The following is a 26,071-nucleotide window of genomic DNA, read 5'->3' on the forward strand; positions in this document are numbered from 1 at the left end:
AAAGGCTCCAGAGGATTTCCAGCCAAAAACTCTCCTCATGTGTTTATTCCTGTTGGAAGTCAGGGCTCATTTTTAGGAGCTGGGAATGATTTACTTCCAGGTAAAGAGGCAGCAAGGTGCTGGCTCAACCTGGAAGTTGGAAATCAGCAGTGCAGGAGGTGAGGTGCTAAATCCAAACAATTGCTGGAAGCAGGGAACGTTCAGCACATAAATCCATGGAATTGTGCTGGATAGCACAGCTAATAGCTGGAGCTGGTCAGCAGTGGGGTGAGGGCTCCGAGGAAGTCGTGCAGAAAGTCCAGCTGATGGATTTAGGAACTCTGGGGATCGGTGTGGAGTTACTGGGGTGAGGCAGGGCCGCTGTGCCGAGCCATTATTCTGCAGGACAATGAACCCAACCCGTGGCACTGTGCAGGATTCTGATGGGGAGGGAGCCCTGAGGGCTGCCAGATCTCCAGTGGGAATCGTGGCAAGCTCAGGTGGCTGCTGGACAGAGATCCCTCAGGGTTTATCCCAAAGGAGCTGGGAATCTTGGGTTGTCCAGCCTGGAAAAGAGGGATCCTGGGGTTGAGAGAAATGGGAGGAGAAACTCTTGGAAAGGGTCTGGAATGCCAGGAGCAGCTTCCCACTGGCAGAGGGCAGGGATGGATGGGATCGTGGGAAGGAATGGGAGGCCCAGGTCTCATCCCTGGGAGTGTCCAAGGCCAGGCTGGGATGGTGGGAGCTGTCCCTGCCCAGCAGGGCTGGGACTGGAGGGGCTTTAGGGTCCCTTCCAACCCCACCCATTCCAGGATTCCTTGATCTGGTGTGGCTTAGGAGCTGTCAGAAGGGAGGGGGATGAAATGAGAGGAGATCCAGGAGGAACTTTCCAAGTGCAGGAAGAGCCCAGGAGTTTCCAAGGGCAGTTTGATACCATTCAGAACATGAATAAACCAAAAAAAAAAAGCAGAGTTTTCAGAAAATTCTCAAGATTTCCCCTCCAGAACTCCAGCAAACGCTGTCCCAAGGATGGGTGAGCACTTCCAGCTGCCAGAATTGAGATTTTAAAAGACATTTCTTTCATGTGGGAGTGGGAGTGACCCTGAACTTCCCAGATCCAGGACAGGTGACAGCAGGAAAACAGGGAAATGTGTTGTCCACCTTCGGAGGAGGAATCAGAGACAGGAGAACATGGTGCAAATAAAAAAATTAAAAATAATCAAGGGAGTGGCTGCATCCCTGAGTGCTGTAAAGGATGATAATTCCTTATGTAATCCTGAAAGTGATTCATGTTTTGCCTCCCCTCATTTGTTGTGCAAGAGGCTAATTCGTGTCTGTATTTGTTACAAAGGCACGTTCTGTGGCAAATTAGGTGAACTAATTAGCTTATTACAGACTAAATGAAAGGAGATGGAACCTAAATTAACTGTGAGGTTTGGCATGATATGAAGATCCCTTTATTGCACATGAATTCCAGCCCCAACAACCCGAGCGGTAATTACAGGTATTGTTGTCACACGGCAGATGATGAATTACCCACCTCAACAAAGTCCAATTTAATTGGAATTACTGACAGTCCCAGTGGAGCAACCAAAACCTTCCCACCTCCCTGACCTGCAGCCTCGGGGTGGCCAGGCCTGAGTGCAGAAATCCTGATAAAATAAAAGGGGATTGGGAAGCTGAAAGTTTGGCAAGAAGAAATATTTCAGCTGCTTTGCAAAGCAGAGAAACTTTGAGTGGACGATTTCACATAGGATTTGGAGGAAAGCAAGGCCTCTACTCACACTTTACTCCAGGGGTGATGCTTCTGGCAAAAGTTGAAGGGAAAAGCCCAGGCAGATCCAAGAGGAATGGTTTTCCCACTGGCCTCAGCACTGTCCAAAGGTGCTGTTAATGCCTCGCTCTTTTCCCCCACTCCCAGGAGTCCTGCAGGTTTTGGGAAAGAGCAAAAAAAGTTGGAATGGAAGGAAAAGGCCTGAGGTTTCCAGCTGTGCCCAAAGTCATTTTGGGGCTGTGTTTTCAGGAGCTGTCACACTGGGTGCCTGTGTTTTCAGTGTTTGAGCAGAGAAATTTGGGATTTGGGACCAAAAGGAATTTTTTTCCTCCAATGGCTCAGCCTTTAAATTGGAGAGTGTGTCAGCATCGCTTCTCTGTGCTGAATTTGGCAAGAAAAGAGTTTGGAGCTTTTCATTCCCACTGCTTGGAGATGATGCTTTGTCACTCAACTCGAATCTGTTTTGGATCACCGAAAATATTTCCCTGGAAATGACGGGGTTTGAGCTCTGTTGCTGTTGCTTTTTTTAATTTGGTCAGCCAAATAAACAGCACTTGCTGCATTTGAAGAGCTCTCAGGCTGAATACCCCAGCTAAAAATATCCAGCCCTTTTCAAGCAGCTTGGAGCGTGCTTCCAAGAGGGATTTGTTGCCTTTGGAAAATCTTTGTTTTGAAGGTTGGGAGGAGTTGTGTCGTGCAGGACAGGGCAGAGAGGCCACCCTGATGCCAGGAGTGGTCCCATAACCTGTGGGGGTGCTGGATGGAATTAAAACCTCCTGTAGAGGAAGTGTGGACTTCCAAACCTCTGGAGTTATGGGAGAGTTTCATCCAACCTCAATCATGGAATCTTGTGTTTGGAGTAGGAAGAGGGGTCCTGCAGCAGGCCCTGGCCTGAGCTGGAGTCCAGTCAGGAGAGCAGAAAGCTGCTGGTTGTGAGGAACATCAACAATTGATCCAGAGAATGGCTGCAGCTGTGGCAGGGAGATTTGGGTTGGATTTTAGGGAAGGGTTCTTCCCTCAGAGGATGTTTGGGCACTGGAACAACTCCTCAGGGAATGGGCACGGCCCCGAGGCTGCCAGAGCTCCAGGAGGGTTTGGACACCACTCCAGGGATGCCCAGGGTGGGGTCGTTGGGGTGTCAGGGTTGAACTCAGCTCCTTCCAGCTCAGGATATTCCAAAACTCTGTAATTCTCACAGAGAAACCTCACTTTGCTTTGGTTGCCCCAAATCTGCCCTCTGTGATCTTTCCCCTGAGCCAAAGGTGCAGCTCACCCTGATTTCCCAGCCTGGGCACCCTGATCCTCCCAGACAGGCTTTGGAATCAGTTGTAGAATCCGCTCAGCTGGAAGCAAAGATCTCATCCTGCCTCTGCTTCCCTTCCCCTCGTGGCAAACTCTTCCTCCCCCAGCTGGGCTCTGCCAGGAATCCGGGATTTGTGGGGCTCACAGGGCTGCAGGAGAACAGTCAAACCCCTCCCTTTGCCAAGGATCCTTCACACAATCCATGGGACACGGGATCATCATCCCAGCACACCCAGCTCGGGAATATGGGCCGGGCTGGGGTTTGTTGGAGCAGCACTGAGGGAAATCAGGGAGAGTTTTGCTGTGGAATGAGGGCTTTGCGTTGTTTAGTGGGAAACAACAACAATTCACCTTCCCTTTGGAGCCAGACTGGGATTTGGGCTGGTTCTGATCCCAGAGCTACCATTCCATGAGGTTTGGGGTGACAAACAACAGCATCAGTGACGTGTCTGACTTCACCCCACACTTCAGTTCCCACTTTGCTTCTCCAAATCCACCAAGAGCTGCCAGCACTGCCCAGGCATTGCGTTTATGGGAACAGATTTGACAGGTCAGGAGCCCAAGACAGGGAAAGAAGCACAATTTCCTTTTTCCCCATCATTTAGGGCCACTTTTCAGAGCAGATTCCTGCTTTGCAAGGCTCAATTTATAAAGAAATGACAAGGCCTCGAAGTGAAAGGAAAAGCATCTGTTCAAAGGATGTTACCCAATATAATAAACCTGTTTTTCTGGCCACAGAGGTTCCTTAACGAGATGTTTCGGGAGGAAATAATTAAAATTGTGACGTTGGCTTCAAAAATAGGGATTTGATTATCTGCCAAACTCGCTCTGCCTGTGGAATATTCCCTGGAATATTCACTGGGCAGTGCTTGGGAGCCAAATCCATGTTGCCCAAGAGGGTGGAATTCAGATAAGAGGCTTTCAGAAATGGAAGCTAAAGGCCTTATAAAACTTCCTGAAGCCATCAGGGTAATTAATAACTCTCACAATTTATAGCACTGGATCCTATCTTGATAAGTTTGATGAAAATAAAATATCAAAAAGCCTAGCAGCGGGACCAGGGGAATGAGGACATAAAAAGTAAATGACCCCAAACGCTCACAGCCATCCTCAGAGTTGCTGTTGAGTTCAGGATAATTGATTTGGATGCAGATAATTCCCATTTTTTTTCCCCCAAAGGACTCAATTTAGGCCAAAGAAAAAGCTGCTGAGTGCAAATTAGAGATGTCAGTCAAGATGAAGTCTTCAAATGTGGGTTTCTCTGGGTTTCCAGAGCTTCTCCTGCCTCAGCCAGGCACTGAGCTCAGCCAGCAGTCCTGGAATCAGAAGGAATTTCTGGTTGCCAGAGCTGTATTTTATCAGGATTTTAATAAGGGAGAGATGCTGATTTCGGGTGCTTGCTCAGGGAGGCTGTCACTCCAAATGAAGTTTGTTCAAGTAATCAGAGCAGGGAAATCTTGCCATGAGACAGCTCCAGGCTGGGGTTTTGTGTGCTCTGACTGGGTTCTGATCTTCCCAGGCTCGCTCCACGCGGCGATTTTCCAACCTTCCCTCGACTGATCCGTGGCACCTGGAGGTGGCTTTGGAGCTGCAGCTCTGGCACCAGCCCTTGGTGCTCTCCAGCAGCCAGGAATATCAGCCCTTGACTAATGCAAGTTGGAGTTTGAACGAGGTTTCTTTCTCCCCTGGATGATTCTTTTTGCTCTTTGTTATCTGACACTGGAGCAAAAAAAAAAATGTCCCGCTCTTGAGTCGGCTGCGGCCAAGAACTTGCAAAGATTTTGGCAGAGCTCAAAGGAAAGAGGGTTTATGATGAAAACTTCTCGACACAATAAAAGAAATCGTTCTGTGCAAGCTCTGAAGTGACCCCAGAAAAAGCAGTGTAAACCTGCTGCCTCCCTGGGAGCACTAAGGAGGTCTGAGTTAATTGCCAGCATCTTTAATCTCCATTTCCCTCGTGATTTTCACTCTGGAGTTTTAGATTGACTCTGATTAGCTTGCCTAGAAGATCTGATTCTGTCCCCAATTACTCTCCTATAAATCAGACGAGCATCTTTATTACAGCTGATGAAATTACTGTGGCATGAGCAGAGCAGGGGGATCAGAATCAGCAAAGACCTAAAAAAATTAAATCTGATTGGGTTTTGTCCACGCTCATCCTGCTCCTGTGAGTCAGCTGCTCGGGGAGTGTTCAAGCCAAGCATCAGTGGAATCAAAATCTGTCTGTGTGTTCCCCTGAGGGAGTTTTCTGTTAAATTCTTGCAGTGAGGGAAGAGAGAATTGGACAAAACTGAGAGATTGACTGCTGTTAATGTGAGAGAAATTATTTATCCGAGCCCTGGGGAATGGGTAAAGAACTGGAGGAGCAGGGAAGGACCTGAGCATCACCCAGGAGCTGAGTGGGGTGAGAGGACAGCCCTGTTCTCCTGGCAAGGCAGAAATCTTTCCCAGGTACCTCCTGTGCCCCAGGTGAGGAGCAGGAGCAGCACCTCCAGCACGCCCTGCCAATCATCTTAATTGAATCTCCCAGCTCCGGCCCTGCAGCTGCTGATTTTCCTGTGCCTGGCACATCTTTCCCATCAGAGCAGAATTAGGAGCGAGTTCTCACCCTCTTATCTGGCTGATAAATAATTGTGGGTTGTGTTGGTGGGAGCCTTTGAACTGGAGCCTTTGGAGAGGCTCTGTAATGGGGCCCCGTGTGAACAAGCAGGGCTGGAGCAGCTTTAATTACTGAGGAGGGATTGCCCAGATTGGGAAGCTCCAGGAAGGTGCTCCAGGGATTTGGGAGACATCCCTGGAAGGCTTGGAAGGGCAGTTAAATGGATTAATCAGAGTGGGGATGAAGAGGGGAGAAAGTCCTTTCTGCTCAGTGGAATAAGCAAAGCAGTGCTGAAAAAACATCCCCGAGCTCCTGGGGGCACAGGGAGAGCTGCTGGTTCTCCCTCTGGGTCCACGGAATCCCACAGGGCTTTGGGCTGGGAAAAAAGCCCCTCCAGTTTGGACAGGGCCACCTTCCACCCCCCAGGCTGGCCTGGAACACCTCCAGGGATGGGAGCTCAGCTGCTCTGAGGAGACACGGGTGGGATCAAAGCAGCAATCCTTGTGCAGGTGCCCCAGTTTGGCTTCCAGAACCAGTTAAAGGCTTTAGCTGGGGGTTTGTAGAGCAGCTGTTGGCAGGTCCTGGTGCTCTGGTTCCCATTTCCACCAGGGCCTTGCTGGGGATGTGCATTTCTCCTTGGATCAGGGAAAAGTGACCTCGGGAAGTCCTTGAAATCCAGCAGGAGTGAGGCTGGAAGGAGCCCAGCCCTTGCAGGTGGCTGTGCACGTGTTGTCCTGTGTTTCCCCAGAGCTTTGGGATTAAAAACTCCTGCTGGATGTCTGGGAGCCTCCTCTTTTCCAGGAGGGCTGCTGCTCCTGGATCCTGGCAGCCCAGGAATGAATCCCCCAAGGTGTCAAACACCAGCACAAGCCCCGGAGGTCTCTTTGTCCCTCCTGCACCCCCCACTTGACAAGCGAGCAGTAAATAACACAAATTCTAATTACACCTGGAACATTCAGAGAGCTGGTGAGCATTTTCACCCTCCAGAGGAGGAACAGGGGCTGTTGATTGATTCTTGTGGGAAATGCTGCCTCTCATGCAACCAAAATATCCCTCCAAGGCTTGGTGGGCCCTCAGTGCTGGCTCAGAAGCCCTCAGGTGACTCTCTTTACTCTCTTTTTTTTTTTCTCTGTGTTTAATTGGTGTAATCCATTGGATTTGAGGATTTCCAGCTAAATCTAAATCCAGTGTAGAGGTGCATCCCATATTTTTGGGGTCCCTGGCTTGGTTTTTCATCCCTCGGTGGGAATGGCTGGAGAATTTTCTGTGCATCCACAGGGAAGGGCGTGAGGGAACCTGGGCAGCACAAAGGGAACAATTCCTGGGTAAGGGGCAGAGATTTGATGTCACCTCCTGACGTGATCCCTCTGTTCTCCCGTGACCCTACAACAGCTGTGGGAGGCTCAGCAGTGCACAGAGCCCTCCCAGACAAGGGACCTGCCCCAAAAGGACTTTGTTCTCTGTAAATGTGCTCAGGGAGAGGCAGGAAAGGGCAGGAGGGCTTTGATTGCTGTGCTGTTCCTCACGGATGAACACCCAGGCAGCTTAACCCCTTCCCACCCGTGGGAATAACAGCACCACAGGGATAAAAACCTGCCTTGGATTGATCCCTGGGGTTAATGGTGGGTAAAGAATCCTCTGGGGTTTTGATAAAGATGTTTATGGCAGGACAAGGGGCAGTGGTTTTAAGCTGGCAGAGGGCAGGGTTAGATGGGATGTGGGGGAGAAATCCTTCCTTGTGAGGCTGGAATGAAATTCCCAGAGCAGCTGTGGCTGCTCCAGCCCTGGCAGTGCCCCAGGCCAGGCTGGATGGGGCTTGGAGCAGCCTGGCACAGGGGGAGGTGTCCCTGCCATGGCAGGGGTGGGATGGAGGGGCTCCGAGGTCCTTTCCAAGCTGAAGCACTCTGGAATTCTGGAATTCTGGGAAGCAAAGCTTTGCTGAGTGCTGGCTGATCAGCGAGGGTGGGATGTGGAAGAGCAGCTGAGGGATGTGAGGAGCAGCAGCAGAGGTTTGTAGAAGCAGCCAAGGTGTCAGACCTGATCCCCGCCAGCCTTTAACAGCCCTGACACAGGAAACAGCTGCAGGGACAAATTTCACAAATTATCCCCTCCTTGGCAGATGGATTTGGTTGGTTTTAGCTGTGCTCCCTCCTCGCTCGGTGGGGGTGAACCTCCACGAGCTTCCACATGGGAATAAGGTCGGAAAATTGCTGGGAAAACATCAGCATTTTGAATTGAGGGTGAGAAATCCCAAAGAGGCAGCAGCTGCTCTGTGGGTTCTGATGGTTGTGTGAATGTGTGCTCGTGTCCTGAAGATCCTTCTCCAGGAGTTTCCTTCTGTTCCGCGAGTGAAAAGAAAACAGGGAATTCATGGATTCCTGCCTGACTTCCCTGGAAGGTTTTTATTCACTGCTTCAGGGTTTATGGATCAGCTTTTGGGGCACACCAGGCAGAAAATCCCCTGCACCCTCGAGGGCTGAGCATTGTCTTCCCACAGCAATTCCCTCCCTGCAAACGTGGTTTAAATCAGGGATGATGCCACTGGAATTGTGGAGTTTCCCAAGACCCCCCAGGCTCACGTGGGGTGACGAGTGGGGGATGTCACTGGGAGTGGGTTCAGACAGGAGCTCGGATTCTGATGGAAATTGCAATTCCAGCACGGAATTTCAGCTCTAGTAGCAAGCCAGCACTGGAAGTTTGGGGTATTTTATCTAAATAAAAAGTGTAAATTACGTGGCAGAGCTCGCTTTGCTCTGCACACAGCCTGGGTGGTGTTAATTAAACCCTCAGCTGCTTTTTTTAGTGGAAGGAAGGCTGAGAAAACGAGCCTTAAATCAAGTCTACATTTAATTAAAGCCTCTCTTCCATTCAGATGCTCTCCCACTATGATAGTGGTGGTGCAGTTGGAATGCTGAGCCAGGAGGAATCAACGAGGAAATTGGGTTTGCAGAAACAAAGTGAAGTTAAAAATGTGGGAATTTTCTGGGTTACATTACAAAACCAGCAACTTGAGGTAAAACTCCAAATCTCTGCAGGGAAAGGAGGGAGGGTTTTTGGGGATTTTAATCCCGCCTTGGAATTTCTTTGCCTCAGAACCAGTGTTTCAGGTGTTTATGTGACAGTTTCATGATTTTAATTGTTTCAGATTCCTGTAGGAACCTCAGGCCAGTCCTTGGCCACATTCCTTCTCTCTTAAACAAGCTTGGGATGGATCCCAAGAGTTTCTGTGGAGGGATGGGTACCTGGCACTATGGGAAAATTGATATTTAACAACTTTTGGGGTGACTTATGTCCTCACACTCTTCTTCTCTGTCTCCCTGCAGGTGATAACCCTGGAAGGATGGGTGGACATCATGTATTACGTGATGGATGCACACTCTTTTTACAATTTTATATATTTTATATTGCTTATCATAGTAAGTATGACTTGGCAGATTCTCCTATTCCTTGTCCTTGGGGGGTGAAGTTGTTCCCTGTTTTTTTTTCCACAGGGAAGGACCAGGCAGGATTCAGGATTCAGGGCTTGCCCTCCCACTCTTGGTCTTGTCACCTGGATGTGTCTGTGCCCAAAAATCCAGGTTTTTCCTCCTTTAACCTCCTCAATGTGCCAGAGGGAGCCTCATTTCTTTCTCAAAAACCCTCAAACTTTTTTAAAATTTCTCCTGAAACCCTTTAAATAATAATAATTCTCATAGCAGCAGTGCTATGAGGACCTCTCTGAGTTCTCACATTCCTAAAAACAAAATATCACCCACTGGAGGTGCTGGGGGTTGTCTCCAGAAGCTGCCAATCCATCTCCACGAGGTTCTGGTTTTCCAAAGGGCACAACCTCCTCCAGGAAGTGGAAAATTGAAATATTTAAGGCAGGAGGGGAAGGTACCATGAAGATTTCATGCAGGACGTGGGATGGAGGTGTTTAAAAGTGATTTTGTGACTGGCCAGCCCTTCCAGGTAACCCTGTCCTTGTCAGGGTGGGTTTGGAGGCCTTGGGAAGTCCAGCCAGTTCCCAGCAGCAGTGGGAAAACCTGGATCAGAGCAGGTGAGAGTGCCCTGGAGCAGTCAGGGACTCCTGAGCTGGAGCAATGAGCAGAGATTCACGCTCCACTCTCCAAGTGGATCCATGTGGAAAAGCCAGAGGGTGACTCCTGCCCCAGTCACCTGGAGCTGGGAAAGGCACCTCTGCTGCTTCTCTGATATTACACCTGAGCAACACCACAAACCATCTCCACACAGCTTCCCTGAGCATCCACCAGCCAGCTCCAGGTTCAATCCAGCCGTGCCCAGGGCTGGCCCTGCCCTGAGGTCTCTCCCTTTTCACCCCTCAGGGCACCAGTTTCCTGCTGGGAACATTGGACATTTCCCTCTGGCTGATTTAGGAAAATCACACTGTGGGCTCCAGAGCTGAGGGGAGGATGCAGCTTTAGGTCACATCACATTCTGGTCCTTGGGACTTGATTTTGAGAGCTTGGTGTCACCCAAGAACACATCAGAGACTAAATCAGCCCCTCAGGAGCACTGGGTGTCCTGGAGATGCTTTGCTGTGTCAGGGAGCCACAGGAGGTCACAGATCCATGGGCCATGACTGTACCCCAAAATGATCTCACACTCTTTTGGGGTGTGAAATGATTGACAAAGAAAAGAGAATGTTTCAAATCAGCACAAATTGGACTTGAAAACATCTTTCCCTGCATGTTGGCTGAATTTCACGAAAAAGTTCTTCAGTGGAAGAGTGATTGGGCACTGGAATGGTCTGCCCAGGGAGGGGATGGAATCACCATTCCTGGATGTGTTTAACAAGACCAAGAGGGGAAAATGTGGCTCTCGGGGCCATGGTTTGGTTGATGAGGAGGTGTTGGGTCATAGGCTGGACTCGATGATCCCAAAGGTCTTTTCCAGGCTGGCTCGTCCTGTGAATGTCCAAAGCAACGTTGTGCTGTGTGTGTTTCCTGCACCTGTGTTAGCAAATGTCACTGTTGGAGGAGAGGAGAGTGGAGAAGGCTGTTCTAAATTAATTGATCATGCTTCAGAGCAGATTTAGCAGCTCAGGCACACGTTGACAGCACATTTGGCGAGCAGCCCTGGGATTTGGCACGTTTGGAAATCCCAGGATTGCCGAGAGCCGCGTGCGGCGGCGAGGAGCTTCCCTCGCTCCTGCTGACTCCTTCCCCTGTCCTCCCCCCAGGTTGGCTCCTTCTTCATGATCAACCTGTGCCTGGTGGTGATCGCCACCCAATTTTCGGAGACCAAGCAGCGGGAGAACCAGCTGATGCAGGAGCAGCGGGCGCGCTACCTGTCCAACGACAGCACCATCGCCAGCTTCTCGGAGCCGGGCAGCTGCTACGAGGAGCTGCTCAAGTACATCTGCCACATCTTCAGGAAGGTGAAGAGAAGGACCATCCGCCTCTACAACAACTGGCAGAGCAAACGCCGGAAAAAAGTCAACCCCAACAGCAGCGGCGGCGGCGGCGGCGGGCAGAGCCAGCGGAGCAGGAGGAGGATCACCTCCATCCACCACCTGATCCACCACCACCACCACCACCACCACCACCACTACCACATCAGCAACGGGAGCCCGCGGGGGCCTCGCGCCAACCCCGAGATCTGCGAGCTGGAGCTGCAGGTGATGAAGCCGGGCCGGCAGCTGATGCTGCCCCCGCCCGCCTCGCCCCGGCCGCCGGGCCCCGCCGTGCACAGCATCTACCACGCCGACTGCCACGTGGAGGGGCCTCCCGGCGGCTGCAGGGCCACCGGCAGCACTGTGGGCAGCAAACTGGCCGGGCTGGGCGGCCACGGCGGCATGAACTACCCCACCATCCTGCCCTCCCCCGGCGGCAAGGGCGGCTCGGCGGCCCTGCCCAAAGGGAAGAAGAACGGGAGCTCTCCGGCGCCCGTGGGGAACAGCCCGGGCAGTTTGGGCCTGGATTCCTACGGGAAGCTGCAGCAGCTGGTGGGAGAGCACGGTAAGGGCGACCGAGCTGGGGTATTTTTGGGAGAAGGGCAAATGGCTCGAGAGTCGAGGTTTTGATGGCAGCGCTGTGCGGCGCTGAGGGTTGGGATGGTTGGGAGTGTGCTGGGATAAAATCCCTGGATTTACCTTCATGGATGGTCCAGGCCGCTGCTGGAGGCCTCTTTGCTGTGGTTACAAAATCAGGGTTTGAGCTCTCGTGTGCTTTGTGGTATCCTGGAGGTGCTCCCACTGTTCCCAGCCAAACCCAAACCCTGGGATTGCCCCTCCAGTGGGTGCTGGAGCTCCAGCAGAGAACCCCCAGGGGCTGGGAGATGGTGCCTTGAAGAGGATGAGCAGGTGGAATCTGCAGGAGAAACATAAGATAAAGCAAACTGAGATGTTTAAAACAGGCAGGCACCAAAAGAACTGGAGCCAGACACTTCCAGTTCTGCTCTGCTGGGCCCTGGAGCCTCTGAATGTCTTTTTGGCAAGGAGGAGCAGCAGTTTCAGTGCTCAGAGGACGTGTGGAGGGCAGGACAGGAGCAGAGCTGCACATCTCAGGCTTTCCCTGTGTGCAGAAGAAACGTGGAAGTGACTTTTCCTGCACATTTGGGGCTCTGTTCAGTCTGGGGAGCATTTTGGGGAACTGCTCAATGCCTCTGTCCCATCCTCTCTGCACAGATGCAGCCACCCCAGCACAGCCAGGGAGGTTTTATCTCTCCTCACATATAAATCACCCACTGGAGCAGTGATTACACGCAACACTTGGATTTCTATTTTATAAAATGTTTTTCCAGTCCTCGTGGCTGGAGCTAAAAGCTGCAAAATACTCTTTAAGCCCTCCAACAGTGAAAAGTCACAAAGATCCAGCTTCTATTTTTTAATCTCTTTAAGCCAAACTCGTCATTTGTTTTTTTCAATGCCTGTGTTTTCCAAAATTGTTTATTTGCGTCTGCGTGGACACAAATATTTACCCTGGTGATGGATATGCTGAAAAAAATACCAAGCCTGGCTTGGGGGGGTCACAGGAAAGCTTGCTTGACAGAGAGTTCGGGAGGCTTGCCTTTGTTAATTTTGTTGTTTTTAAGGACCACACAAAAGGGTAAAAGTGGATTGTTTATAGAAACTGCCTCGGGCAGACGCTTCCGAACGCTCGGGAGCTTGGCACGGGGGGCAAGGTTACTGCCAACAGTTCTGTTGTTCAGCAAGGACTTTTTATAAATCACTGCTTCATCCTTAGCTCTGCCAATTAATGAAGGTTTTTAGGAGAATGCGTTTTTACCTTGAGATAACAACCCAGGCTCTGCAGAAGGCTGGAATTGGGAAAGAAAGGAGCAGGAGAGCTGTTGGAGTTGGAGTTTGGATCCTCCTGCTTGCTGCTGGGGTCCTTTTTAGGAGAAGAAAGGCCCAAATCTCAGTCCCAATTGTGACATCCCTGAGCCAACTCAGTGATTGAGGAGATTTTCCCGCAGCCTGGGGTGGTTCTTTGAAAGCTGGGATTAGATTGAGTTGTCATTAATAATGCAATTACAGTGTCCTCTTTCTGCAGAGGGATTTCAGCCCAGAGGATGCCAAAATGCTTTAAACAAATCTCCTGGAATTGTTTTGTCTCTTCCAGAAGTGTGCTCACAGCTGGGAAGGTGGGGAGAGGCTGCTCATCCATCCCCTGAGGGAAAAGGGCTGGGGAGGAATTCGGGGCAGACCTGGAGACCCTGTGAGTGCCCAGCTCTCCCCTGGAAAGAGGATCTGCCTCTTTCCAGGCCCTTCTCCCCACCCAGCCACTCCTGCAGGGCTGAGTCAGGGTCAGCTCTGCACCAGCAGTGATGGATGTGACTTCCAGGGGTGCTGGATGTGACTCCCAGGCTTTGGGATGATCTTTAAGCGCCAGGGTGGAGCTCTGCCAGGCACAGCCCCCAATTCCCATTTCTCCATCTCTAAAACTCAGCAAAGGAGCCGTGAACAAGAATCCCAAGCTCTCCCAACCCTCCCTCACCCTTTTTGGGGGAACAAAGAGCCTTCAATTCTCTCTCTCCTCTCCCAAGCCAACCAGCAGAGCGTGTTCAGTGCAAGACGTGTGCAGGGAGAGCACAGAAGTGCTAATTGAGAGCTTTAAGGAGCAGTAACAGCCCGGGCTCTCCCAGCCCCAGCTGGAGGCCAGGTTGGTGTCTGCTGGGAAGGATGCAGTGGTGGGAGAGAGCATTCTCCTGCCTCTTTTGTTGTGGATTTGAAGAGCTCCGAGTACAGCCTGTTCCCCGTGTTCCCGTGCCCTGCAATGCTGGAGGTTATTTTAGCAGGCAGCCAAGGAGACTCTGGTATTTTGAAGACATCTGCGGCGCCAGGGCTTTTCATATCATTTTTAACACTTTGATAGCATTAAAAGCCATCTGGCAAACCCCCTCCCTGTGCTGCTCCCGGGGTTGGGCTGAGCCTTCCCCCCCTGGCTCAGTCCTGAGCAGGAGCACCGTGCAAGGGGTAAAACATTCCCCATCCTGGGGTGGCTGTGACGCAAAGCCCAGGAGCCAGGCCTGTCCTCCAAGGCCCTTCTGAAGGCCACTGATGCCCACGTGACATTCAGGCAAGGAAAATGTGTTTTGACTCTTGTCACATCCCGGTTTTCCAGCGAAGGGATGCGTTGGCTTGGTTTGGAGCCGGGGCTGGAATCAGCATTCCTGCTGGGTGAGCTCCAAGCTCCAGGGCTCAGAGCCAGGAGCAGCCACTGATTTTAGCCTGGGCTCCCCAAAACTGATCCAAGTGGTCGCCATCCCGCCTCCAGACAGGGACCACGTGGATTTGGCACTTATGGATAGGGTTTAATGAGCTTAGAGGTCATTTCCATGGTTCTGTGAGAGGAGAAAATTGTTCCTTTGCCTTACGTCCCTGAATCTCAAGGAATTGATGCTTAAACGGAATTCTGTGGGCAGGATCCTGTGCTCATGCCATTAATATCTGGTTGCTAAAAATATAAGGAGACTGAGAATAAGGTTCCGAAATATGAGGAAACTTAAGGACTGGATTCCTAAATATGAGGAAATAAAATCTGGGTGCCGTTCCACCCAAATCATCCCGGTTACTCTTGTCCCTGTCCTTCCATTCCCTGGCTCCAGGACAAGCAGCATTTCTCCTCACACCACAAAACATGTGTTTGATTTTAAATCCCCCTGAACGCTCAGCCCTGTGCCTCAGGCAGCGAATCCACCTGAGCTTTATTAAAGGCTGAAGGAGACTGAGGGGACTTGGTGACTCTCTGGGCTGTGATCCCAGCAGCCACCTTTGGTCCCTTCTCCCTCTCCCTCCTCATTAGGAACTAAATGGCAGCGGTGGCTAAATTGGGTGGAACAGCCTGATAGCGCTCAGAGAGCGTTAATGATGGAGCTGCTCAGGGAAAATCAGGAATAATGAGAAGGGAGGGATGGGACCGTCACTGTTCCCTCAGCCCAGGACACAAAACGAGGGCCACACTCCATGGAGAGCCCGTGGAGGGGGTAGAGGGTGGGAAAGGGGACTGAGAGGGGAAAATGGGACAACCTCCAGAGCTTCTTGGGAGGATAGATGGATGGAAGTCTTCTTTAGGGTCTGGAGAATAATTCCTGTGAGGAGCAACTGTGGGGGCTCAGCCTGGAGAAAAGGAGGCTTGGGGGGACCTTCTGGCTCTGCACAACTCCCTGACAGGAGGGGACAGCCAGGGGGTCGGGCTCTGCTCCCAGGGAGCAACAGGACAAGGGAAATGACCTCACATTGACATGTGGTGGCTCACGGTGGCTCCCAGTGTGTAGTGGCTCTCGGGAGCTCTTGGTGCATGGTGGCTTTTGGTGCACAATGTCTGCTGACACTTGGTGGCTCTTGGTGGCTCTTGGTTGCCCATGGTGGCTTTGAGTTGTGTCTTGCAGTGGCTTATGGCCCACGGTGGCTCTTGGTATCTGGTGGCTCATGGTGGTGACTCTCAGTGGTGGCTCTCAGTGGCTCATGGCCCATGGTGGCTCTCTGTGGTGTCTCGTGGTGGTGACTCTCAGTGGTGGCACTCAGTGGCTCACGGCACACGGTGTCTCTCAGTGCATGGTGGCTCTTGGTGGCCCATGATGACTCTCGGTGCCTAGTGGCATTTGGAAGTGTCTTATGGTGGCTCTCGGTGCATGGTGGCTCTCAGCATTGTCTCGTGGTGGCTCTCAGTGTCTGGTGGCTCTCAGTGGTGCTTTACAGTGGCTCTCAGTGGTGGCTCTTAATTTCTGGTGGCTCTCAGCAGTGTTTCAGTGGTGGCTCTTGGTGTGCGGTGGCTGTCAGCAGTGTCTTATGGTGGCTCTCAGTGGTGGCTCTCAGTGTCTGGTGGCTCTCAGCAGTGTCTTGTGGTGGCTCTTGGTGCATGGTGGCTCTCGGTGGTGTCTCATAGTGGCTCTCAGTGGTGGCTCTTGCTGCATGGTGGCTCTTGGTGTCTCTCGGTGTCTCTCGGTGTCTCATGGTGTTTCTTGGTGGCTCTCAGTGGTGTCTCTCAACGTCTCTCGGTGTCTCTCAGTCTCTTGGTGTCTCACAGTGTCTCATGGTGGCTCTTGGTGGCTCTCAGTGGTGTCTCTCTGTGTCTCATGGTGTCTCTCAGTGTCTCTCTGTGTCTCACGGTGCCCTTGTCCCCGCAGGTCTCCGCCGGACGCCCAGCCGGCTGTCGGGGCTCAGCGCGGCCGGGGCTCTGCCCAGCCCTGGTGGCCCCGGGCTGAGCTGCGAGCTGCAGGACTGTCCCTTCTGTGCCAGCCTCCTGGACGACCCCGAGTTCGCCCTCAGCGACTCCGACAGCAACGGCGACTCCGACAGCAACGGCGTCTACGAGTTCACGCAGGACCTGCGGCACGGCGACCACCGGGACCAGCTGCAGCAGCAGCGCGGCAGGAGGAGGAGGAAGAAGAAGAAGGCCAAGGAGAGGAACAAGGTGGTGAAGCTCTGGAAGGCGTTCGGCACCAAACTCAAGAGGATCGTGGACAGCAAGTACTTCAACCGCGGGATCATGATCGCCATCCTCATCAACACCCTCAGCATGGGCATCGAGTACCACGAGCAGGTGAGTGACCTCAGGGGCTGCTCAGGGTTTGGGGGCTCCTGCAGGGGTGGCTCTAAAGTGGTATCAGGAGGAATGAGGATTTTCGTGGTTGGAAATGAGGCTGAAGATGACCCAGTGAGGAGCAGGAGAAGCCTTTGGGGTGTGGGACACGTGGAAGTGCTGCTGGGGTGTGCAGAGGTGAAATGTGTGTGTTGGATGTGTCTGCTCAGAGCCTGGCTGCTCGTTGGCTGGGAATTATTCATATAAGTATGTGGAAATACCTTTGGTCTGGTGGTTGTGCTGGAGATAACCCAGGCAGAAATTTCTTCTTTGATCTGGGCTTTCAAATAAGACTTAAACTATTAGGCAAAGAAAAAAGCAACAAAGAAAAAGAAATTAGAGTGTCCCTGAAGGCTCCAAAGCCTTTAATTTGCTCTCACAGGGTGTGAGTAGGACTTTATTGAAGTGTTTGGAGGGAGGGAAGAGGAATCTTGCTGTTCTTCCTGGTGTTGGGATGGCAGGAAGCAGAGCTGGAGCTGAGGACAGCCCGGGACTGGAGGGGCTGCCATGGGAGAGAGAGCTGAGACAGGAGAGCATCTCCACTTGACCACCCTGGAAAAGTTCTGTTCTTCTGGACTTCTCTTGCTGGGAAAAATTGGGGATTTTCCACTGTTTTGTCGAGGCGTGCTCAGGAATTTCTCGTGTCACCTCTGTGTCAGGTGCAGGAAACGCATCCCAACGAGGCCAGGTCTGTTTTTCTGGGATCAAAGGCATCCAGTGCTTCCCCAAAACCTTCCCTGCAGGGTCATGACCAGGTCAGGGTTATTTTTAAAGCTGCTCCTCCTCTCTTCCATGGTCTGTCTGTTCAGGAATGAGGAGGAAAGGCAGAGCAGCGTAATCCACCCAAAGGCAGGACAAGAGAGAGGCTCTGCAGCTCCTTCTCCATCATTTCCCAGCATTAAGCACTGCTCAGGACCATGACAAAAACCCTCTGGAGTGCTGCTACTTCATTTTCTCTCCACTCCTGTGCTTTAACCTCCCCTATTTTAGGCTAAGACTTATTTTCTTTAAAAAAATAAAAATAAAAATAACAGGACTCAGATAAAACAACCTCAGCCGTGCAATGACAAATCAGAATTACAGCAAAGTGTCCAAATCCAGCAGAGATTGAGCTGTCCCTGTCAGCTCCCTGTTGAATCCTGCTTCGTTGTTCCACAAGAAGTTCTAAAATTGGGAAATACACCTTGTCAGTGCCTTCTGAATAGGCCATTCATCCCTCATTTCTGCATGGATACTCTTTTGTCAGGCGGATACAGCTTTGTCAGCCCTTGGATTTTGCCGTGATGGGAGCTTGGGGAAAACCTGAGGCAGGCAGCAGGAGAAAATCCAGGATCACATGGAGTGTGTCCCCAATCAGTCCCATAAAAGCGAATTGGGATAATTACAGCCTTGCTGCTAACAAAGGAGAGCTGTAGCTGGCTGGCTTTTATTGGATTTTACCTTGTAAAAGCTTGGCTTTAGGGCATCTCAAAGCCAATGGCAATAAAGATTCCGAAGGTTTTTGGCTGCGGAGTGGCAGATTCCTGCCAGCTCTGCTCACAGGCATGGCCAATAAAAAGGGAGGAAAATGGAAGTGAAACCTGGAAAAGTTCTCCCACGTGCCTGGGACACTGGGATAATGAGGCGTGGAGTGTCAGAGCCCAACTTGGTGACACCTCCTCCCAGTCCTCTCCTCCCAGCGGTGTCCCAGGGGCTGAGGCACTGTCCAAATCCAACAGGAAACTGCTCTGGATTTTGGCACAAAAATCTGTGGCTTCTGTGGGCAAAGTGGGGGGATTTGGGAGCCCCCCTCGTGTGAGAATTGGCTGCAAGGCTGGGGTGGGGCTGGTTCGTGTGGAGAGCAGGAGGAGGTGTCTGGGCAAAGCGTCCCAGGGCCACAGCGTGGTGTTGGGGTTGGGGTGGAGAGAGGGGGAATTTCTCCCTTTGGGGTCATGGGCCTGACAGGAAAAACACTGGGATCACAGCTTGCTGGGTGCTGCCCAGCAGCTCCTCCCAGAGTATTCCAGGTGGGAAGTTCTGAGCCTCTCCAGGCTGTAACCAGGTGTGGGTGTTGCCATTGTTGTCTTCTCCATCCTGCCAAATCCAGAGGCCATTCCCCAAGTGAAAAAGATTTAGGAGCTGCTCTGTGGCTCTCCTCCATTTCCCTTGCTCTCACCAAGCTGTTCCATGTTCTCCAAGAGCATTTTTTAGGGGATCCAGGGAAGCCTGTGCTCTGCTGGTGGCAGCATGTAAAGAGCTCTGCTGGATCCCTGCAAAACACAACCACAGAATCCTGGAATTGTTTGGAATTTTAAAGTTCATCCACTTTGCCAGGGCAGGGACACCTTCCACTGTCCCAGGTTGTTCCTTATCCAACTTGGCCTTGGACATGTTCAGGGATGGGACATCCACAGCTTCTCTAGGAAACCTGTCCCACCAACACTTCCCACCGTTTATCCTGAGTGAAACAGCTTCAGCAGCTTCTCTGCTCTTGACTTTCCCCACTTTTTTTAGGCCATTGTCTGGTTGGATCAAGCTGCAAACAAACCAGAGCAGCAACCCCAGGGAGGCCCATCCCAAACCTCAGTGTCCATAGGGAAATGCCCAGTCCCTTTTATGAAATTTATTCATGGCTTCTTGCTTTTTTTCTTTTTTCCCAACTTCTCCGTAGTCCGCAGTGGCTTTGCAGATAGATTCACCCAGAAAATCGATTTTTATTGGAGCTGATCAGAGCCAAAGCTCAGCGCTGTGTGTGTGTGGGAAGGGTGAGGGGCTCTGAGGGGAGATGGAGCAGGGCTGGCTGCTCCTGCTGTTCTCCTCTCATCCTGGGACGCGGCAGAGCTCTGCAGAGAAGTCTCACGGAGCCCTCTTGAGGCAGTGGAGCATCATTGTCCAGCTCTGGTGGATGAGGGAATCGTGGCTGGAAGGTGCCAGGCTGGAGGCAAAACCCACCGGGCTCCTGGGACGTGTTTGTCTTTGGAATCACAGAACATCCTGGGTTAGGAGGGACCCACAGACCCCACAACAACCCCACCCTCGGCATCCCTGGAGTGGTGTCCAACCCCTCCTGGAGCTCTGGCAGCCTCAGGGCTGTGCCCATTCCCTGGGGAGCCTGGGCAGTGCCAGCACCCTCTGGAGAAGAACCTTTCCCTAAAATCCAACCTGACCCTCCTGTGGGACAACTCCATCCCATCCCCTGGATCCTGTCCCTGTCAGAGGGAGCAGAGACCCGAGGAGCTGAGGTTGTGCTGCCTCCAGACAAAGAGAGCCCTGGCCACACCCAGGGCCCCTCAGGGCTTCAGTCTGTGTTTTTATGGGAATGTGAAATTCCCACCAGTCTGCTCACCTGGCTGCTCTTGGCTAAATGGCACCACCCCCTTTAGAGCCCAGAGCTTGGGTGAGTCATGGAACCATGGAATGGTTTGGGCTGGAAGGGGCTTGGAACATCATCTTGTTCCCCCCACAGGGACACCTTCCACCATCCCAGGCTGCTCCAAACCTCATCCAGCCTGGCCTTGGGCACTGCCAGGGATCCAGGGCATCCACAGCTTCTCTGGGAATCTGTGCCAGGGCCTGCCCACCCTCCCAGGGTGAGAATCTCTTCCTAAGACATATTCCAAGCCATTGTTCCAAACCCTCCAGGGGATCCTGTCCCGTGACAGCTCCTGGGGAAGGTGAGGAGACACCAGAACCGCTGTGCAGAGCTGTTCTCAGGGCAGCACAGCCCCTTGGTGGCAGGAGATGGGGGCAGCTGCTGATGGGAAGGGTTTCCTTGGCATTCCAGGCCTTAGGAGCAGTCAGGTCCTGCCTGGACATCCGCAGGGTTCAGAGCCAGCTCCACCTCGGACATGGCTGGGAACTCAGAGGTTCCAGGGTGCTGTTCATTACCAGCAGCACAGCTTGGATTTCAGAGGTTAATTGTGTGCTGTGGAGTCCTCCCTGTGCTGTGTTTATTTATTTATTTTTTATTTATTCATTCATTTATTAATCCATCCATCCCCAGCGCACGGAGCGCTCCCACGGATGACGAGAGCCAAGTACAAAGAGGGAGGCGATCCTTGCATTAATCTTCCAGGCCATTTCAGAACATTGGATGAGTTTTGTTCTGCATTCATTGCAGCTGACAGCTCTCCAGAGGATCTGAGAATGTGCCACGGCACTGCAGCACTGAGCAGGGCACTCCAAAGGCACCACCTTTGGGCTGGGACACCTGGCACAGGGATCCTATCCCAGGATGTTTCCAAGTGGAAAACAGATTCCTTTTTGCCCCAGAATCAGCATCACTGAGTGCTCTGAGGAAATAATTGCTGTTCCTTCAGCCCGCCTCGATTCCCAGCTCTGTGATTATCCAGGAGAAGGACAGAGCCCCTCATTTGCCCAGGAGAGGTGCTGGTGTTATCCCTGCAGAGGGAAGTGATCCACGAGCCCCCCACTCAGCTTCCCAGAAGAATTCACTGAAGGAGCTGTTGATACTTGTAATGATTCCACATAAAAAGCTCCATTTACATCAAATGGCACTAGAAACGTTATTTTATATTCTCTCCTCAGCAGAGAAGTACAAATTAGTATTTGTTCCAAGCTATTGCTGTTCAAAGAGCTTTTAATTGCTTTTCTGATCCCTCATCCATGGCATGTTTCGTTGGGAGCAGCTGCCTTTGGAGCAGGAGCTGACCTTGAGGTGCACCCAGTGGTCCGTGGCTTGTCAGAGTGAGAGGAGTGTTGGTTTTGAGTAGAACATTTTATTATTCTGGAGTAAGAAGTCATTCTGTGTGATTGAAGGTAGCGCTCGCTTCAGCAGTGACGTCCTGTTTTAGCATTTGTCAATTTTGGCTTGAAAAATTGGTTTGGCATGGAAAGCTCAGCACTTACTCAGAAAGCAGAGCAGGATTTTTCAGCAGTGTTTGAAGCAAATTGCTGAAATTCCTTTTGAGTTGTGAGTCAATAAAATACTACCCTGAGCCGAGGATCACGCTTTCAGCTGGCAAAACTTGTTCTCTCTTCCAGATTTTTTGCAGGATCCAATTTTCAGGATTCACACACTGGCAGGATTTGAGGAAAACTGATTCCCCCAGCCCAGGCTGGGATGTGAAAATTCAGCCCAGTGTGTTTGTGGCTGTTGCAGGAGTGCTTTGGGTTGTGTTTGAGCTGCATTCTGAGCTCTCCCTTCCCTGCTCCCTCTCAAGGTCCCAGCAGTGAGAGGACAACTCTCCCCAAGCCTTGGTTGGATCACTGGAGAACACATCACTGATGGAAATTCAGCTTTTTCCACAACCTGAATTCCATCTCCACCTCAGGGAAGGGCTTTTCCTGGGGAAGTTGGGGAAGAAAGGGATGTTTTCCATCTTTAGTGCCCCATGATGTTTTTATTGCACATCCAGGCCCTCTTGCTGTCAGGCTGGGGATAGGTTGGGGATCCCCCCCTGATCAGAGCCAGCAGCAGCTCCCACGTGGAGATTTCCACCTGGAAAGTGTCATTCCCACCCCAGAGGGAATCAGGGATCAGAGGCAGGGTAGCAGGAATTGGTGGCAGGGAAAATCCAGGTATCCTGGCTCCCTGCTGGATCCTGGTCATGGATAAACCACAGCCTTCCACACAGAGCCTCCTCTCTCCCCCTTTTCTCCAATTTAAGGGCTCCTCCCCTGCTCTGTTTTCCTTCTCTTGGGATATTTTTTTTTACTATATAAGGGAAAGAGATCCCAGAGATCCTTCCCTTCCTGGGCCTTGGAGCAGACAGGAGCAGCACCTCAGCAGGGCAGGGCTGAGGTCATAACTCACCCCAGGCACAGCCAGAACAAAGAGGGTTTTGCTTCCTCTGAATGTGCTCATCAGCCATGGGAATATCCCAAAATTCCCTGTGGAACTGCAGGCACGTTTCCCAGTGCTTGCTTCCCCTCACTTATGCCATCAGCTTTTCTCTCTGGTGAGGGGCTGGGATAGAAGGTGACAGTGACAGGCAGGTGACAGTGACAGCTTTCCCTGCTGCCTGCAAGCTGGGGGTGTGCTCAGTCCCACAGGACCCCCCCAGATGTGTTTTTTTCCCATCTGGATCCATCCCCAGTGCCCTGATCCCACACAAGCCCGGGGTGGCCCGGGTTCGGCGGCTGGCGGGGGATGTTTGAGTTTCAGCTGGCAGGTAAAATAAACCCAGCAGGATCCAGCCCCCAGAAGGAGAGCAGCGTGCTCCTGGCAGCTGCACTCCGTCAGGAATGTGTGGAAATCCCAGCCAGCCCTGCTGCTGGGACAGTGGCTCTGATGTGCTCCAGGCCGGGCAGGGCTGGCACCGTGCGGCCGCTTCGTGCGGGGGACGTGGGCATGGAGTGACTTCCACACCTCAGAGGGGCTTTTCTTGGGTCTGGGCCTTCTGCTGCCAGCCACATCCCTGCTTTGTGCAGGGGATGTGAGCATGGAGTGACTTCCACACCTCACAGGGGCTTTTCTTGGGTCTGGGCCTTCTGCTGCCAGCCACATCCCTGCTTTGTGCAGCAGACAGGGGCATGGAGTGACTTCCACACCTCACAGGGGCTTTTGTTGGCTCTGGGCCTTCTGCTGCCAGCCACATCCCTGCTTTGTGCAGGGGACACGGGCATGGAGTGACTTCCCCACCTCACAGGGGCTTTTCTTGGGTCTGGGCCTTCTGCTGCCAGCCACATCCCTGCTTTTCATCTGGGGCTGGCTTTGGGAGAGGAGGGTGAGGGTGGCTTCGAGCAGAGGAGCAAATCCATGTTCCACAGGCAGCCCCTCGGTGACAAAGGACGAGTTCCAGGCACAGTTCCGGGGTCTGCCCAGTGCCAGCTGTGGTCAGGGACCCCAGAGATGTCACAGTGCCCCAGGCAGGTCCCTCCAGCAGCTCCCATCATCCCAGGAGCCTCCAGAAAAAGCAGGGAGAGCAGAGAGGGGATTGTGAAAGGCTGAGGCAGGAAAGCTTTGGCACCTTGGGAGGCAAGGTTGGGTTTGGGTTGACACAGGAGGGATGGAACTGCTGGAACGCCACCAGCTGAGGATGTTTCTGCATCCATCTCATGTTTCCTGGGGTTTTTTGTTCCCTGAGACCAGGATTGCAATGTGCTCTGTGCCAGGCAGATGTGTCAGGTGGCATTTTAGGAAATATTTCCTCATTGGTAACACTGGTGGGGTCACCATCCCTGGAAATGCTGGAAAAATCAGTGGATGTGGCATTTCATGATGTAGGTTAGTGGTGTGTTAATGATCTTGGAAGTCTTTTCCAACTTTGATGACTTTGAGTTATTGCAAGGAATGATAAAATTGGGAGTGGGAACAAAGCCTTGCACCTGTAAAGCAGATTAAACTGAGAGAAACCTTGTGAAGGCATGGAAGGTGCAGCCAGGTGTGGATTAAAGATGCTCAGGGTGGCAATGCAGCTCCTTCCCCTGGGCACCTGAGCACCTCCATCCCCACTGCTGCCAACCCAGCCGTGGATTCTGCTCAGCTTTTAACCAGGGACAGGGAGATTTCCCAGAATTATGAATGAAAATGTCACCTTGCAAGCTCCTTCTGGGGTTTGTGTTCCAGGATGGGGATGCTTTTTTAGGAGTGGGGTGGAAAGCTGATGTGAGAGGAGCGAGACTCTTGGAAATGAGGGAGGTTTGGCATCCCTGCTCACATTCTTTTTCCAGCTCTATTTTTGTTTGCACTGTCTGGTTTACAGCCCTAAAGACAGCCTGACTCCCAATTTGGGAAAAACACAGTGCACAGCCCTCAGAGCATCAGTGGCAAAGCTTTTTTAGAGCAGGGAGGATGGGCCAGGAGACCACTTTCCCAGGAGTTTTCTCTCCTGCCTGATCCCTGCCCAGATTAAAATCTCCTCTCCCTGTCCTTGTCCTCTCCTTGTCCCACACGCAGACAAATCTGAGAGTTGTGGCTGTAGTAAAACAGAGAAAACAACATCCAAAAAAAAAAAAAAAGGGGGGGGGGGGGGGAAAGGAGTTAATTTTATATACTCCAGAGGGAATTGGCTTTGCTGCAGACAGATGGATCCTGTAATTCCCTGTCTCTAACATGACTATACATGGATTGGTTCCTTCCTTTGGACTGGGGTGGGATGGGAGGCCAGGGGGTGCTGGCAGCTCCCAGAGCTGCACCTGGAGCAGAGCTGCGATCAGGGGCACAAATCCCTGGCTCTCTGTTCCCCAGGCACATCAGGCAGGAATTTCCCAGCTCTGAGCAGCCTCCAACCCAATCAATAAACGGGAATAAATGAAACCGCTGGGGAGAGACCAGGATATGGGAGAGAATCAGCATTTTCCTTTCATTCCTGAAGGCTTCAGGGGCAAAACATCCACGCTGAGGGCATCGTTTGTCGCGGTCACTGCTGCTGGGAGGGCGAAAAGGTGAAAGTCGTTTGTGGAGATGATTTTGGGCCAGAGAACATCGTGGGTTGCTGGGCAATTATCTTCTCCCAGTGACCTGTGTGTGCTGCAGAGCCCTCCCTGCCAGGAGCAGGGATCAGCAGCTCGGGTGGCTCTGGAGGAGCTGCTGGTGTGCTGCCTGTGCTGCTGCCAGCTCCCAGTGCCGTGTGTGCCACAGCACTGGGCAGAAATCCCAGCTTGTGCCTCTGCAAGCAGAGGTGATGCAGGGAACAGCTCAGAACCCCCCAAAAACACTTCTGAAAGATCCCCAAAAGGCTGTTCCCGTTTCTCTGCTCGTCTCCCTGGCTGTGTCCCCCTTTCCAGGCTGGAATGGTGGGATTCACATCCCTGCCAGGCTCCCAGCACACGCAGACACCCCAGAGCAGCAGGGATCACTCCCTGGCTGCAGTGGGGTGGGGGTTTGATGGCTGGGGGCTGTTCCTCAGCTCCTTCCTTTCCCAAGAACAGCTTTTCCCTGTTCCTGAGGGCTTTTCCCTGTTCCTGAGGCTGAGTTGAACCTGGAGAGGGTGATGGACAGGCAGGCTCAGACTCCAGACAGGTAATGAGGGAAGGAAACCATGCAGTGCATGTTTCCCACCCGACTTGCACGAGTCCTTTTGTATTTCAGAAATTATTTTAAAGCTGTGGATTTCCTCCCACTCCTTTTTTTTTTTTTCCTTCCCCTCCTTCTTGCTCGTCAGGGTGTAACAGCAGAGGGTTTCATCCATATTTGATTTTTTAACTCTGACAGGAAACCTGAGTGCTGGATTTATGGCTGCAGCTGTCACTCCTCTGCAAACAGGCAGGAAAATGAAGGTTAACAAGTTTGGGCTCAGGGGAAAGCTTGTAAAACAGCCCTGCAGAAGACTTTGTGTCATCACACCCGCCTGAAGAACAGATATTTTCTGAGGTTCTCCAGCCCAGGGTTATTTATCATCATCTGCAGTGAATATTTTTCTAATTGTATATCTTAGCTGGAAACTCTCGAAACCCCAAATTGAATTCTTTTCCCTTGTTTGATCGGGAGGGGAAATGCAGGCTGGG

General features: G+C 52.0%; 1 protein-coding gene across 2 annotated transcripts in view; it reads left to right on the forward strand.

Annotated features, from left to right (window-relative positions):
• CACNA1H (calcium voltage-gated channel subunit alpha1 H) overlaps positions 1 to 26,071 on the forward strand; it is a 158,452-nt gene that overhangs the window by 64,783 nt on the left and 67,598 nt on the right. For both annotated transcript variants that reach the window (XM_039732237.1, XM_039732238.1), the window contains 3 exons: positions 8,978 to 9,070; positions 10,837 to 11,614; positions 16,227 to 16,642. In XM_039732237.1, the coding sequence (XP_039588171.1) occupies positions 8,978 to 9,070; positions 10,837 to 11,614; positions 16,227 to 16,642 (1,287 nt within the window). The remainder of the gene's footprint in view (positions 1 to 8,977; positions 9,071 to 10,836; positions 11,615 to 16,226; positions 16,643 to 26,071) is intronic.

This window comes from Passer montanus, unplaced genomic scaffold (genome assembly GCF_014805655.1).
Source record: "Passer montanus isolate IOZ18808 unplaced genomic scaffold, ASM1480565v1 scaffold8, whole genome shotgun sequence".
NCBI classification, from domain to species: Eukaryota; Metazoa; Chordata; class Aves; order Passeriformes; family Passeridae; genus Passer; species Passer montanus.